At 38.9% G+C, this 16,053-nt stretch overlaps 1 protein-coding gene across 1 annotated transcript in view; it reads left to right on the top strand.

Moving 5' to 3' along the window:
• MAN1A1 (mannosidase alpha class 1A member 1) overlaps positions 1–16,053 on the top strand; it is a 167,833-nt gene that overhangs the window by 30,279 nt on the left and 121,501 nt on the right. Inside the window, exons 3-4 of the mRNA XM_032862419.1 lie at positions 11,100–11,196; positions 13,593–13,708. Coding sequence (XP_032718310.1) covers positions 11,100–11,196; positions 13,593–13,708 — 213 coding nt within the window. The remainder of the gene's footprint in view (positions 1–11,099; positions 11,197–13,592; positions 13,709–16,053) is intronic.

Below are 16,053 nucleotides of genomic sequence, written 5' to 3'. Positions count from 1 at the left end.
CTTGCTCTTCCTCTACACCTGTGATCAGCCTCAGCTTTCTCATCTGTAAAATGGGATAATAATACCTCCCAGGGACCTTGTGAAGAGAGTGTGGTAAATTGTTATCAAGTTCCCCTTATGGTGCCTTGTGATAGATGATTGACAAAGTTCACTCCTGCACTTTGATTTATAAAACAGAGCATTTAAAATTCTAAGTGCTTTCTAGAATGTGAAATCCAACAGAAGAGCATTGCTGAGAAGCGTATGCATAGTGCTTTATACATTTTGGGTCTCAAGGACCTTGCTAACTCCAGTCATTCTTGGCGAAGAGACAGCATGATGGTGGGGCCAGCACAGTCTAAGAGCAGGCAGCGAGGACTGCCTATGCCAGAGGTGGGCCAGCCGTGGCCTGCTGAGCGCATGTGAGCGATGTGCCCACAGACTGAAACACAGAGTGGTCAGATCTAGACATGTGCCTATAAACCAGAGATGGCACTGCAAACTGCTGGTCTGTGGGCTGATCTGTGGCTCACAGATTTATTTTCTTTTCCTTAGCTAGCAAACTATTTTTTTCCTTAGACCTATCAAAAACTTGGCTCAAAATCTTAAAAGCAAGCTTAGTATTTTTTATAAGTGGCTTTAGTCAGGGCCTTCACTCCTGTTTTACCACCTGCCCTATCATTTCCAGTTGCTCTGGACCTGGCCATTCTGTTTCTGTCTGGCCCTGGAGTTTTCAGTCCCTCTTTCAGGCCCAAGGTAGAACAGGGTGCAAGCCAGGGAGCTGGTCCTGGACACGGAAGGAGGTATTGGATGTGTTCTGTCCTTCTGTCTTAGGGTTACTGGATGAAATACAAGACTCTGTTAAAATTTGCATGTCAGCTAAACATATATATTTTATGTAAGTATGTCACATGGAATCTTCTTATTTCCTACATCTGGCATCCTACTCTGTCCTCATTCATAATTCACATTGTACCACCAGTAGGTACTCAATAAGTAGCAATTGGCATCATAACATTTGGAGAAGGAATCTTGGAAACAGAACAACTTAGCAGTCTTGGAGAAAGGGACAGAGTACTAACCTATTTCAGCATTTGAAAGAGATAAATTGAACAAGTCTCATGAATGAATGTTTTAATTTGATAAGGGGTAAAACTGGAAACTGCCATGGCTGGGAGGGTTTTTCTTCATGCTTCGCGGTGACAGATAGAAGGGTACTGGACTCGGGCTTTGCTCTGTGGAGAACTGCATCAGGAGATCATCATTCCCAGGACTGTCCTCAGTGCATCTTGATGCCTATTAAAGGATGCTAAATGCTGTAATTATGGTACACTCCAGGCCTGCAACCTCTAAATGTTGTCATACCAAGCTCTGCATTTTGTCATCTCTTGGTGACATTGGCCTCTTTCCTTTTCTACCCCGTTAATTCACGTCTCCCTGAATTGCCTTGCCTACTCTGAGTGTAGTTAAGTGTCCCTTTTTTCAAATGGTTCTCCCTTATCTCTGCTTAATTCTTGTGGCCTAGGAAGGCGGTGGAGGTAGTGTGGACAGAGGCCAGCTGTGTTCATTGGACCTCTTCTGTCAGCCAGGAGCATTATCCGATTTGATCTGTTGACCATGCTCTGAGGAAGGTGATGTTACTCTTTTCTAAAATATATACTTTATTTTTCTAGAGCGGTTTTAGATTCATAGCAAAATAGAATGGAAAGTATAGAGTGTTCCCATTTATCCTTGCCCCAACACACCCCACTTTTTTTTTTTTTAAGATTTTATTTATTCATTTGACAGACAGATCACAAGTAGGCAAGAGAGGCAGGCAGAGACAGAGAGAGGAGGAAGCAGGCTCCCTGCTGAGCAGAGAGCCCAATATGGGGCTCGATCCCAGGACCTGAGATCATGACCTGAGCCGAAGGCAGAGGCTTTAACCCACTGAGCCACCCAGGCGCCCCCACACCCCACTATTAACATCAGGCTCCACAGTGGTACGTTTGTTCCAACTTATTATTTTTTAAGGGTGAGAAAACTGAGGGTTTGTGAGATCAGACTCTTAGGCAGCAGGGCTCCGTCTTTCCCAGGAGAAGCCTGCTTGCTTTGCTCCCTCTGACAGCCGGCCTCAGCTCCAGGTCTCTCCCTGGCCTGATATTCCTTCCGGTTCTCTCAGGCTTCATTCCCACAGGGAAATGTAAGCAGGGCTGTCTCTTCAGATAAGAAGAGGGCGTGGCTAGGTTGTTGTCCTGTGTTCAAGCATCTAGAAATTCTTTTCCAGTGGATAATTGAGGTTTTGGAGAAGCTATGACTTGATTCCCTGAAACTACTTTTTCCTTTCTGCCACTTATCAGTCCACCAAAGATTAAAAGAAGGGACGTTGATACAGTGATCCTAAAAATGTTTTGTGTTGAGATTTTATCTGAAAGTTCTAGAAGGCACTTTCATGGAACAATCAAATCATTTCAGGCAGAGTTTGATATAATCTACTGTCAGGCTTTTAAAATCCGTGTTTTACAAAACATCAGAAGTATAATTTTAAGAGTGAAGGCTCTCCATTTCTGCTTTAACAATCAGTGAGGTAGGTTGACCTCACACCCTAGACTTCGCCTGAATCAGGCACAGGCTTTCATGCCCTCTAGAACAAGGGGGATATTAATGTCAGTAGGCTACAGTTTCTTCCCTTTAGTGCCAAATGGCAAGCTGTTACATAAATGAGCCAAAGGTAGCCTCCGTACTTTGGCCCTTGAGTTGCTCATGTATGTAGGCCAAAACATTGTTAGCTCAATAGCCCACTGATACAAAATTCAAATTTTTACACAACTAATTGCTTAAGAAAAAAAATACAAGCAGAGTTTTAGCCATTTACAGCCTGCCTGCTTTACATACTCTGTGAAACCTTACCCAGCATCTGCTGAACATTGATAATAGGACCTTGTGGTTTTAATACCCTAGGCTCCTACTCCCTTCTGGAGCTCTCTGACACAGAGACTCCCTCTCATGCTTCTGAGTGAAGTCACTTAGTATGTGAGCTCCCTCTCTCCTGGGAGTTTCCTTGTTCTCCTTTCTTTCTGGAGGCTGACTTCTTTTCCTTAAGCCTGAACAGTCTCTTTTTTTGCCTTTTTTTTTTTTAAGATTTTATATATTTATTTATTTTAGAGAGGGAGTGTGCATATGTGAGTAGGGGGAAGGACAAAGAGAGAGGAAGAGGCAGATGCCACACTGAGCATGGAGCCCTGCACGGGGCTTGATCCTACCACTCTGAGATCATGAACTCAGCCAAAACAAGAGTTGGCTACTCTGCTGACTGAGTCACCCAGGCACCTCTGGACAGTCTTGCTGTGAAGGACTTGCAGCCCTGGCCAGGCACCACCCAGTAAAGCTTGTTGTGCATTACTGCCTCTGGTGGGCATATCTGTACCCTAAATCAGCCCCCAAATCCCTCAGGCAAACCCCCTATACAAGCACTGACACAACTAAAATTTCAAGAAAGCCAGTATATGAATCTTCAGAATCAAAGCTGACCCATATTGCCCTATATCATTCTTTCTTCTTCCCCCTTTTGGATACCAAATAGTTGTGTATATTTTTAAATGTATAGATTTAGAGTTTGTGTGCTAAATAGGTTTGCCTGGTTTTACATATGTTTGCCCCTCCTATTTATATATGTTATTGGGAAAAAGTATGATGCTCAATGATCAGAGACATGCTTAGGTTTTTAATAAAAATAAGTATAGTGTTTGTAATCTATCATGTACTTGCTGTGTGTCAGACAGTGTATTAGGTTCTTTACATGCATTATTTTACTTAATCATCATGGTAACCAGTGAGGCTAGTCCTTTTATTTATTTACATTTCATGGGTGTGGAAAGTGCATTCAGAGAGATTCCTTGCCTTACTCAGAGCCACATTAGTGGTGGCAGAACAGCAGTATGAACCCAGTTTGTCCAGTGCCTGCCCCTGTGACCTGCTTTTTCACATTCCTCTTCAGTAAGTGACATTTTCTGTAAGGACACATGGGGAAGTAAGCAAACAGTCTCAGCAGGCAGAACCACACCTCACGGAGTAGAAGGTAATTCATCAACATTCAGGATTCAGCAGCATTGTTTGTAGTGCTAGAGCGGCTCTACAGACCTAACCTGACTCCCCTGGGGCACCATGTCTGCTTCCCAGCCTCCTCTTGCTTTTCTCTCCTCAACTTTCTGTCTCCCTCATGGTTTCATCTGCCTCATAACTCCCTTTTAATGCCCTTTTCCCTTTGTGTATTTGTGCTTCTCTGCTTCTCCTTCACTCTGGCCTCTGGATTCTCCGTGAATATCTGTTCTACTTCAATAGGTAGAGGATTGGATTGGTCCATCGGTCAGAGAGAGCCTCACATCCAGGCACCTCCTCTCCAGGGCTCGTGATCAGCCCTTAGTTGTCTGCCTCTGGGTCAGGCACTGCACCCTATATCAGTCACCTGGGGCCAGGGACTTACTCTGATCATGCTGTACAAAGGATGGAAATGTTGTTTCAGGCCACACAGGAGGGGGCTACGAGTGGGACTTGAGCTTGCAGACTTTTTTAAAGGGGCAATGAAAAAGCTCAAGTCTTCATAAGATCTGTCTGTCAAAAACAGTGATTTTTCAAAAAGATTTTTAATGTATCTGTGGGGAATAACTTAAGATCATATGATTAAAGCATCAGCAAATAAAAATATTTGTAAGGGTAGTTCCTAGCAACAAAAATGTAAGTTATGAAATCTATACATACCTGGGGAAATTCAGGCATATTCTTGTTTGTGGCTTTTCATGTCCTTGATTAGGTCAGGACATAAAATTGAAAACAAATCATTAGGTATAACAGTAGAGTTGGATACATAAGTTTTCTTATTCTGCTATATTTATAAACATTTGTGAGTATGTAAGAATAGACAGTGTTAAGCTTCCATACATTATCTATTAGATTATGAGCATGATACACTCGTGTACACTTTCCTTTTAATCCTTTAGCATCTTGTTATTCATAGTGTAGCAGACACTCAATAAATGACATTGCCTAATTACTAAGACCTGATGCCAATTGCAAAGAAAGTGCTAGTGGAAGAATCTTTGATAAGCAGAGAGTCAAGGAGAAATAATGCTATTTTTTTGGATATTTTATGTCTGAATTCAAGTTTTTCTTGGTCAGGATTGCTGTTTTGGAATTTTGTATCCTTTTCTTCTGTTTCTTTCCATTCACACCATGTGTTAGCTATACCCCTCACAAATGCAACTAAGCATTCAGGAAAATAGAAAATCTTTCTTATGCTTTCAGGTTTTTGGTTTTTGTTTCTTTCATGAGGTTTCACTACTGTGTTTGAAGTCCTAATCGTCCTCTAGTTTGGGCCTCTTTTAACTCTTCTACTTGGGATGTCAGGCTGTACAACTCTAATTAAACTGATGAAAGACTACAAAACAAAATTAAGGAGCATGTGAAGATGAAAATTAATCCTATCCATGGATTTCTTTATTAGTAGTTGAATTTTGGAAGTGACCTTCTTATCCCATTGGCTCATAAGCACCCTAAGTCTAGAGAGATTAAATGCCTTCATCGCCAAGCTCCCTCAGCTGGCTAGGGCTTAATATTGTAAAATGAGAGGCCGGTAGCATTTCAATGTTTTTGGATTTTTGTGTAAGTCATAAATCGTAGTTACAAAGCTGACTTTATATACGATTTGTGAGTTCTTTCTTTGTGTTATTCTAAACACACACATACACACACACACACAAACCATGTTTCTGTTTGGCTTTAACTTGGTAAATCATTTCCAGAGGCCATCAGCCACAGGAATCAGTTAACAAGATGGCCTTTCCTTTTCATTTCATGAGGTCCTGGAGAACACCATTCAAGGTGTTTTGACCACATGGTTTTATTTTTCTTTTCACTCTCTAACCCTAGAAATCCCATGGGATGAGGAACCCATTTTGAGAAATGTGTCACAGCAACTTTCGAAATGTAGTAAGCGAAGCAATTAGTGTCACATTTTCCCTTGGGGAAAAAAGATGAGAAAGGTTAATATATACTAGAGGTAACTCAAGGAGGTTCTGTACTAGTGATACATATATAAATGGTAATTTTTGATAAAGCAGCAGTCTTTTATGGGAAAGATTTATGCCGTCTTTGAGTCATTAATAGTATATGACTCTGCTTTCCACTCAGACTTAGAGCTGAAACAAATCATCATAAAATTTTTTTGTTGTGATTGTTCTCATGTCAGGTATATTTCAAAAGCTTTTGAATTTATTAAGTGTCTTTGGAAATTTATAGTAATGAAGTTTACCAAATGTAGTACATTTAATAGGAAAGCCAAAACAAACTCAGATGTAATCTCAAGGTGTTTTTGTGGATGTCATATCCCTAATCTTTTCAGAAGCTCATTGGTTTCTTTTTCTGTGATGTAAATTTAATTGGTTTCTGTATAGGTTTAAATTCAATAAACATGTGATTACCCCCCATGTTGGAAGCAGTACAATAGGTGCAATCACAAGCTATGTTCGTGTAAGCCTTACATACGCCCCAGGAGGAATTATGATCCCATTTTTTCAGATAAAGAAAGTCTTGTAAAAGCTATGACTCATCCATGTTTATGGGACTAATCAGTGGCATAATAGGGATTATAAGTCAGGTTATTTCATCTTTAAATCTATTATACTTTCCAATAAAATTATAAGGAGAAAGTCTTGAAAATGCTACCTTGTCCACATTCTGTTGACTGGTGGAAGATCAACAGTCTGATTCATCAGAAGAAGATTCTGATGCTGACTCATTCAAGGAAGATGATGCAATGTGTTGGTTAACGCCAGGGCTTTGGAGTCAGGCCAAAACAAGGATGAACCCTGGCTCTTCAGCTGTGAAGAAATAACACGACCTTGAACAAAGTTCTTTGGATTTTAACTTCCAGGCCTCAGTTTCTTTACCTACTAAACAATAGTAATACAACATTTCAGAGTTGTAATTATAATTGAGTACCATACTGAATTTAGAGCATTTAGCAGAATATCCAGCAAATTGTACAGATATTTAGTACTTATTATTCATAGAATAGTAAATAATTCAAGTACTAATAGATATTTAGTACTTATTATTCATAGTAATAGTGAGATAGGAAGATAATATACAAATTGGCTAAAGAAAGATGTTTATTATTGTGTTCAGAGACATATGAGGACTTATTAATAAAATTATATTGATCTCACTGAAGATTTTTAGTGACAAACAGCCCCCATGTGGTATTTGTAACTTCAGGTGATGCTTTTTAAGATATTTTAAAATATGGAGCCAGATTAGAATATTTTCAAATTATGTCCATATTTTGGTTACCTTTGCTAATGGATTGGGAATAATAGCATGAATAAATTCTAGACACATGGGGAATCCCCTGCCCTCTTTAAAAAATGAATACAAAAATAATTGTATTCTTTGAGTTATAAAAAAAATTCTACAACTGTTATATAGTTGTTATACAACTATTTTGACAGGCTCTTAGAACAGTTTCTCCCCTTGAAAATCGTTCACTTTCTACTAGAGTTAATGTTTAGCACAATGAGTCAGAACTTTATCTATAAGCCAGGAGAAATTAATTTGGTTTTCATTATATGTAGAGATATTAATTGTGTTAAAATTAATTTAAAAATAATTTATACCATTTGTGGCAGAGAGGGTTTGCCTTTAAAAACCTTCCTGGTACAAGGAGCCTAGATTGGGAGTATACAGGATCAGTCTTCAGTTTCACAGATACGTACACGTGTATATAATTCAAGATTGATTATAGTAAAACAGGCTGAAGTTTCCCCAAATTTAGATACAATCATAGAGTTTCATTTATTTCTTCTAGATTTCTCAACATTGACTTGGTCAAAATACATCAAAGTATTTAAAGTGATAGCCTTTTATATTTGTCTATATACTATGAGGTTGACAGAATTTGTGCAAAACCCAGAATCTTAAATATAGGCTCTTTGCAGAGTTAATCTTTCTTGAGAGTGATATAAATAAATGTAAGAATGGTTCATCCTTTTACGATAAGCTAAATTTCTGTTACTGAGAACTGAATTAAAAATGACATATGCTCTTTTTAAATTACCAAATGGAAAAAGGAGACATAGAAAACCTGAACAGACCCATAACCAGCAAGGAAATTGAAGCAGGAAGCAAAAGTCTCCCGACAAAGAAGAGTCCAGGGTTGGATAGCTTCCCAGGGAGATTCTATCAAACATTTAAAGAAGAACTAATATCTGTTCTTCTGAAGCTGTTTCAAACAATAGAGAGGGGAAAAAAACTTCCAAACTTGTTCTATGAGGCCAGCACTACCTTGATCCCAAAACTAGACAAAGACCCCACCAAAAAGAATTACAGACCCGTATCCCTGTTGAACATAGATGCCAAAATTCTCACCAAGAAACTAGCCAGTAGGATCCAACAGTACATTAAAAGGATTATTCACCACAACCAAGTGAGATTTATTCCAGGGATGCCAGGGTGGTTCAACATTCACAAATCAACCAACGTGATAGATCACATTAATAAAAGACAAGACAAGAAACATATGATCCTCTCAATTGATGCAGAAAAAACATTTGACAAAGTACAACATTGTTTCTTGATTAAAACTCTCCACAATGTAGGGATAGAGGGAACGTACCTCAATATCATAAACACCATTTACAAAAAGCCCACAGTGAATAGCATTCTAATGGGGAAAAGCTGAAAGCTTTTCCCCTAACGTCAGGAACATGGCAGGGATGTCCACTCTCACCACTGTTGTTCAACATAGCACTGGAAGTCCTAGATTCAGCACTTAGACAACATGAAGAAATAAAAGGCATTTAAATTGGCAAAGAAGAATCAAACTCTCACTCTTCTCGGATGACATGATACTTTATGTGGAAAACCCAAAAGACTCCACCCCCAAATTGCTAGAACTCATACAAGAATTCAGCCACATAGCAGGATATAAAATCAGTTCACAGAAGTCAGTTACATTTCTGTACCTTAACAGTGGGACAGAAGAAAGAGAAATTAAGGAATCGATTCCATTTGTAATTGCACCAAAAATCATAAGATACCTAGGAATAAACCTAACCAAAGAGGTAAAGGATCTGTATCTAAAAACTACAGAATACTTATGAAAGAAAGTGTCCATTTCTTCGTAGACACAAAGAAATGGAAAATGTTCCATGCTCATGGATTGGAAGAACAAATATTGTTAAAATGTCTATGCTATCTAGAACAATCTACACATTCAGTGCAATCCCTATTAAAATACCATCAACTTTTTTCACAGAATTGGAACAAATAATCCTCATATTTGTATGGAACTACAAAAGACCCCATATAGCTAGAGGAATGTTGAAAAAGAAAACCAAAGCTGGTGGCATCACAATGGCAAACTTCAAGCTATATTACAAAGCTGTAATCATCAAGACTGTATGGTATTGGCACAAAAACAGACACGTAGATCAATGGAACAGAATAGAGAACCTATAAATGAACCCTCAACTCTATGGTCAACTAATCATTGACAAAGCAGGAAAGAATATCCAATGGAAAAAAGAACAGTGCCTTTAATAAGTGGTGCTAGGAAAATTGGACAGCCACATGCAGAAGAATGAAACTGAACCATTTTCTTACACCACACACAAAGATAAACTCAAAATGGATGAAGGACCTAAATGTGAGATAGGAATCCATCAAAATCTTTGAGAACACAGGCAGCAACCTCTTTGACCTTGGCTGTAGCAACTTCTTGCTAGACAGGTCTCCAAAGGCAAGGGAAACGAAAACAAAAATGAACTTGGGACTTCATCAAGATAAAAAGCTTTTGCACAGCAAAGGAAACAGTCAACAAAACTTAAAAGGCAACCTATGGAATGGAAGAAGATATTTGAAAATGACTCTCAGATAAAGGACTAGTATCCAAGATCTGTAAGGAACTTATCAAATTCAATATCCAAAAAACAGATAATCCAGTCAAGAAATGGGCAGAAGACTTGAACAAACATTTTACCAAAGAAGACATCCTCATGGCCAACAGACACATGAAAAAATGCTCCACATCATTTTGTATCAGGGAAATACAAATCAAAACCACAATGAGATATTACCATACACTAGTCAGAATGGCTAAAATTAATAAGTCAGTAAACAACAGGTGTTAGCAAGAATGCAGAGAAAGGGAAACCCTCTTAACACTGTTGGAGGAAGTGCAAGCTGGTACAGCCACTCTGGAAAATAGTGTGGAGTTTCCTCGAGAAGTTAAAAATAGGGCTACAGTATGACCCAGGAATTGCACTAGTAGGTATTTACCCCAAAGATACAAACATAGTGATCTGAAGGGGCACATGCACCCCAATGTTCATAGCAGCAATGTCCACAATAGCTAGGCTGTGAAAGGCCAGAGATGTCCATTGACAGATGAATGGATAAAGAAGATGTGGTATATGTGTGTGTGTGTGTCTGTGTGTGTGTGTACACACATACACAATGGAATATTACTCAGCTATTAGAAAGGATGAATAGTTACCATTTACATTGATGTGGATAGAACTAGAGGGTATTATGATAAGCAAAATAATCAGAGAAAGACAATTATCATACAGTTTCACTTATATGTGGAATATAAGAAACAGCACAGAGGATCATAAGGGAAGGGAGGGAAAACTGGGAAGAAATCAGAGAGGGAGAAAAACCATGAGACTCTTAACTATAGGAAACAAACTGAAGGTTACTGGAGAGGAGGGGATGGGGGGAGGGGATAATTGGGTGATGGGCAATAAGGAGGGCATGTGATATGATGAGAACTGGGTGTTATATGCAACTGATGAATTATTGAACTCTACATCTAAAACTAATGATGTATTATATGTTGACTAATTGAATTTAAATAAAAAATGATATGTACTCTTAAAGAAATCTTTTGGAAATATAAAAAGGCAATGTGTATATGTGTGTGCTAGGTTATTCATACCACTGTCACCCTTTTAAGTCATCATCATCCTTTTAATTAAGCAGTGAGTTTTAAGACTTTAACCTTTAGGTCTTTAATATATGATCTATTTTTTAGCAAAAACCTCTCAAATTCAAATTATAATCCTGTTTTCATTTTCTTTTCTCAGATGATGAAACATGCTTGGAATAATTATAAACGGTATGCCTGGGGATTAAATGAACTGAAACCTATATCAAAAGAAGGCCATTCGAGCAGTTTGTTTGGTGAGTAGTATGTGCTTTGGTTTCTTAATGACAGTAACTTTTCTCCAGTTGACAGAACTTGTAGGTGGTGACGTTGATAGTGCCCCTTCCACCTTGTTGTGAGGAAACGTGCATACCTGATAGAAGTTACCTGCAAGGACTGTGCATAATGTGTCCTTCCAACAGAGCACTCTACGTTAGAATCACTTTCATCCCTTGAAAAAAATGCCTGGAGACACTTCCAAAGATTCTCGTTTAATGGATGTAGGTACAGCATCATGAGTTTTAGCTCCAGGGGTGAGACCCAGCAGAGCAACCTTTGGTCAGTGGCATTCACTGGTTCCTGTCAAGTAAAAGTAGTGTTTTTATTGATAAGCTGGTCAAGGCAGCCTGCCCTGGTGAGCTTCACTGTATCTTGGTGACTCTTAGCTTTAGCTCTGGGTTTCTCCTGTTTGTGCCATGGAACAGAAAGTGGGAGTGAATTAGGTCAGTTATTTCAACTTCCATTTATCGAATTTGGCATGCTTTATTATTGTATTTGGTCCTCACAGCATCCCTCAGTGATTGGTACTGGGGGTGTTAATAACATTCCCACTGAGGAGGTGAGGGAGCTAGTTAACCGAAATGTTGTGTTCCGTGGGTCACAGAGGTACCCAGGGCCCTTCTTATCCCACTGGATTCTTTTTTAACAGGCATAGTTTTGCCTATAAGTAACAGGATGAAGGGAATAGAGTCTTACTCTGAGACTTCTTAATTCCCCATAGAAAATGTGACTTATTATACTTATTATACTGTGACTGAAGGTGTTAAATAGTATCAAGTCATATAACAAACAACGGTATCAACTGACACTTACGTGCCAAGTGCCATTTATGTGATGTCTCATTTAACCTCATTATTATACACATTTTATAGATGAGAAAAATGCAGCTCAGAATAGCTTGCCTCATATTAGCCACGTACTAACTGACTGAGCTGAGGCCAGAACCCAGGTGTGGCTAAGGTGAGAGCCTGTGGTCCTAATCACCACACTATGCTTTTCTATTTATTCAGGATCTTTGTGTGTTTGGCTCTCCTTCTAGCACTGGTGTTAATCAACACAATACAAGTCTTTGCAGATTTCCTGCCTTGTGCAGAAGACCTGTGTGTAAAAAAAAGCATTAGATGGTTCAGTAGATATTCATCTCAATCGCAGATATTCATATGAAGTGGGAACCCAAGTAGGGAGAAGGGAATTGTAAGAACACTTAGGAAGAGCTGGCAAAGTGGCAAAAAGACTGGTGGGCCTATTACAGGGACACAGTTTAGAGATGAAGAGAGCCCGAACCTGGAGTAGTGGCAGCAGAAGTGATTTCAGATGTTTTTATAAAGTAGTATTTTCAGTAACATAGGTGATGAGATGTGGGAATTGAAGACAAATTGAGAAACTTCATGCAGAGTCAGAGGCCTCTATTTCTTTCATTATTCACCATAACTTTTTAAAATCTATCTATTTTTGCTTTTATCCCTATGAAAGTTGCCTGTATCATTAATAAATCGGTCTTGAAGGGGCGGGGTGTGGGAGGTTGGGGGAACGAGGTGGTGGGTATTAGGGAGGGCATGGAGCACTGGGTGTGGTGTAAAAACAATGAATACTATTATGCTGAAAAGAAATAAAAAAATCAGTTTTGTGTAGATTTTTCATAATCTTTATCAAAGAGATTATTTGGTTCTCTGTTCATATGTTGGTGAATTTTTAAATTATTATTAAGCATTGAGACATATGGAATGTGCAGATGAAGAAGACATGACTTCTCCAGTCTGAGAAAGTTTACAGACTAAAAGAGATGCACATAAGTATTTATAATGGAAGACAGAAAGCGATGAGTGTAAGACCAATGTAAAGTCTTCACGTCAAGGCAGTTTGGAGGAAATGAATCGTAGAGTTGAGATGGGCTGGATGGGTGGGAGGGAAGATTAGGATCAGTCAAGCTTTCAAAGGGGGGTGAATTCCATTTTTGAATAATGGCTTTTTAGAGCTCTCATAATTTTAGATCTAATTATATTTAAAAGTTTTTCACAGGTGCACTTGGATGTGATTACATTAAAATTAATACGTGCATTGCTCCATTGTTTCACATCTATTTTTTTTCTTGCTAGAGAATGCAGCCACAACTGAAATTTCTAAGAGATATTTTCTACTACTCAGAAGAAACTTTAAAGATTAGTGTATCAATCCACAGCCTGTGATAATTATTAGTTGGGTTTTAATGCAGCTTTTAAATTTTCTTTCAGTGAAAGAATTTTAGACTTTGTTTAATATTACTGTTTATTAATAAATTCAGTTTATCCTCTGCCTGTCCCTTTCCAAGTATGGTCAATTTGCTTGTATGTCTGTCAAATATTTTAATCAATAAATATTTTTCTGATATTTTCAGGTAGTATTAAAGGAGCAACAATAGTAGATGCCCTGGATACACTTTTTATAATGGAAATGAAAGATGAATTTGAAGAGGCAAAATCATGGGTTGAAGAAAATCTAGATTTTAATGTGGTGAGTTAAAAGTTGCCAATTCAGTTCTTAAATCTCAGCTTAACGTGGACAAACTTGTTGTGGGGCCAATTATTGTGTTATATGACCTAGCAGAAACAAATAATGCAATTTTAAATAGCACCACACCGTATTCTTGCCCTCCATTACTACATAAGTACGTCTTTATTTTTTGGCAAATTCAGAGTAAGGAAAAATAAATTAAAATTTACTGAGACCTTCATGTGCCAAATGTTCATGTTCAAGTCCCACAACCATCCTATGAAATGGGCCTTGTTTTCCTCCTGCACAGTTTAGAAACAGGAGCTCCAGAGCCTTACCCAGAGCACAGCTAGTAGCATGTCAGAGCCGTGAGATCATGTGGCTCCACAGGTCCTGTTTTGCGCTGTGCCATGATGTTGTTTTGATTTTGTTCAGTGGAACACTGGGTGCCAGATGATGAGCTACATTTCAACAGAAGACCACAGAGAAATTAAGATAGAGAAGCTTATTACTCACAGGTCCTGAGGAAATACACAGCAGCCTCCAGGGGCCACACAAAGACGTTGAGGCAGAGGACAGACAGGTCCTGGGGCACATGCCCTTCTTAGGGTGGCTATAGGCCTGTGGGGTCCTAGGCTAAGGCCAAAATGGTCAAATCAAACCAAAAAGAGCTAGGTTTTGGTGAGTGCCACAGGGGTCTTTTCTAAGGAGTGCACAAGGGAAAGGCCCTGGGGGGTGAGGGACTCTTGGTCACAAGGGCAACTGGGGGAGTCATATCAGGGACTAGAATTTGCTTGTGCTTCTGCGGGCTGTTCTCCAGGGCTGTGCTAGCGTGAGGGAGAGGTGAGCGCTGTCAGAGGTCCCCCACAGGCCACTTGAAGGCTGAAGCAGCAATACCGTGGTGATTCCCCAGTAAACAGCATCCAACTGCACACACATAAACAGCTTCAACCTTTGTTCACTGTATACCCCCATCTGTATAGAATCCTGTCACTATGTACTTGAAATCTTTTAAAAATCTTTGTATGTGTACTATCATTCTTAGCAAATACTTCAAAACCCATTATATACCAAGGAAAAGGTTCAGAATTAAGGAGAATGAACACTTGCCATACTTCTTAATAATTCTGATCTGGGAGGACAACATCATGTCAGAGTGACTCTAATTCCATAGTCTCTCTTTTACCTCACATAATGAGGCTGACCAAAAAAATTGTTTTAAGAAAAGGAAGAGTGTTGACCCAGCTGTTTTTTTAGTCATTTGTTAATTTTGCATTATTGGTATTATTTTTTTTTTAAAGATTTTATTTATTTATTTATTTGACAGAGAGATCACAAGTAGATGGAGAGGCAGGCAGAGAGAGAGAGAGAGAGAGAGCGAGGGAAGCAGGCTCCTTGCTGAGCAGAGAGCCCGATGCGGGACTCGATCCCAGGACCCTGAGATCATGACCTCAGCCTAAGGCAGCAGCTTAACCCACTGAGCCACCCAGGCGCCCTATTGGTATTATTTTTAATCTGAGATTGTTTCACAGAAAGCACTGTAAGTCTCTTGTCCATCTGGTATGTATCCGATAATATCTGTAAATCCCCATAACCAGGTACAAACAGCATGCTGTATGTTGAGAATGGACAAAGAAAGAGTTTCCTGTCAACACCCCACTTTGTGGAGCTCTTATCTCCCACAGACCCAGTGAGGACACCAGTGTCAGAATATTAAACATCAGTAAAACTAAATCTTTTTCCAAACCCTTTGCATTAAAAACCTGTGTAAACTAAAATTTCATATATTTGGTCCCAACCGTCTTATTAATTGCCTTATGTGCCCCATTTTGGAGATCACTGCTTTAAAGGACAATTAGATAAGTCTGTGTTTAATCTGCCTTATAATTGAATTGAGAATATAAAAAAGACATATTCCAATATAAAGGGACCTTGGAGATCAATGTGTTCAGCTCTTGCATTTTAAAGATGAGAAAACAGACCCAGGGAGCTGGTGATTTGCTCAAGGTTCCATAGCTATTTGATTGGAATGACTTGTGGTAGCTCTAATGTTGTCAATAGAATGGAATATGAAAAATTAAAACAGTGAAAAAAGAAATTCTGTTTCTTTTTGAGGGTTTGTTGTCTCTTACTATTATGTCTGTCCCACATTGTTTTTTATAAGTAAATTCAGCCACCTACCTTTAAATAGGGTTTGTCTTCAGCTATCTGTGGGAGAGAAAATAGGTAGTGTGTTCCCTCCCCACAGCCTTTTCAAGAAAGGTTGAGGGAACAGGCACTGGATTCCTCCAAACTAAAATAATTTTTTTTTCTACTGTTACAGTATTCTGTTTGTTTCTTTGTTTCTCTAATTCAAGTACAATTAA

This window comes from Lontra canadensis, unplaced genomic scaffold (assembly GCF_010015895.1).
Source record: "Lontra canadensis isolate GAN:19392208 unplaced genomic scaffold, GSC_riverotter_1.0 scaffold23, whole genome shotgun sequence".
NCBI lineage: Eukaryota > Metazoa > Chordata > Mammalia > Carnivora > Mustelidae > Lontra > Lontra canadensis.
This window is presented reverse-complemented; position numbering and strand designations above follow the sequence as displayed.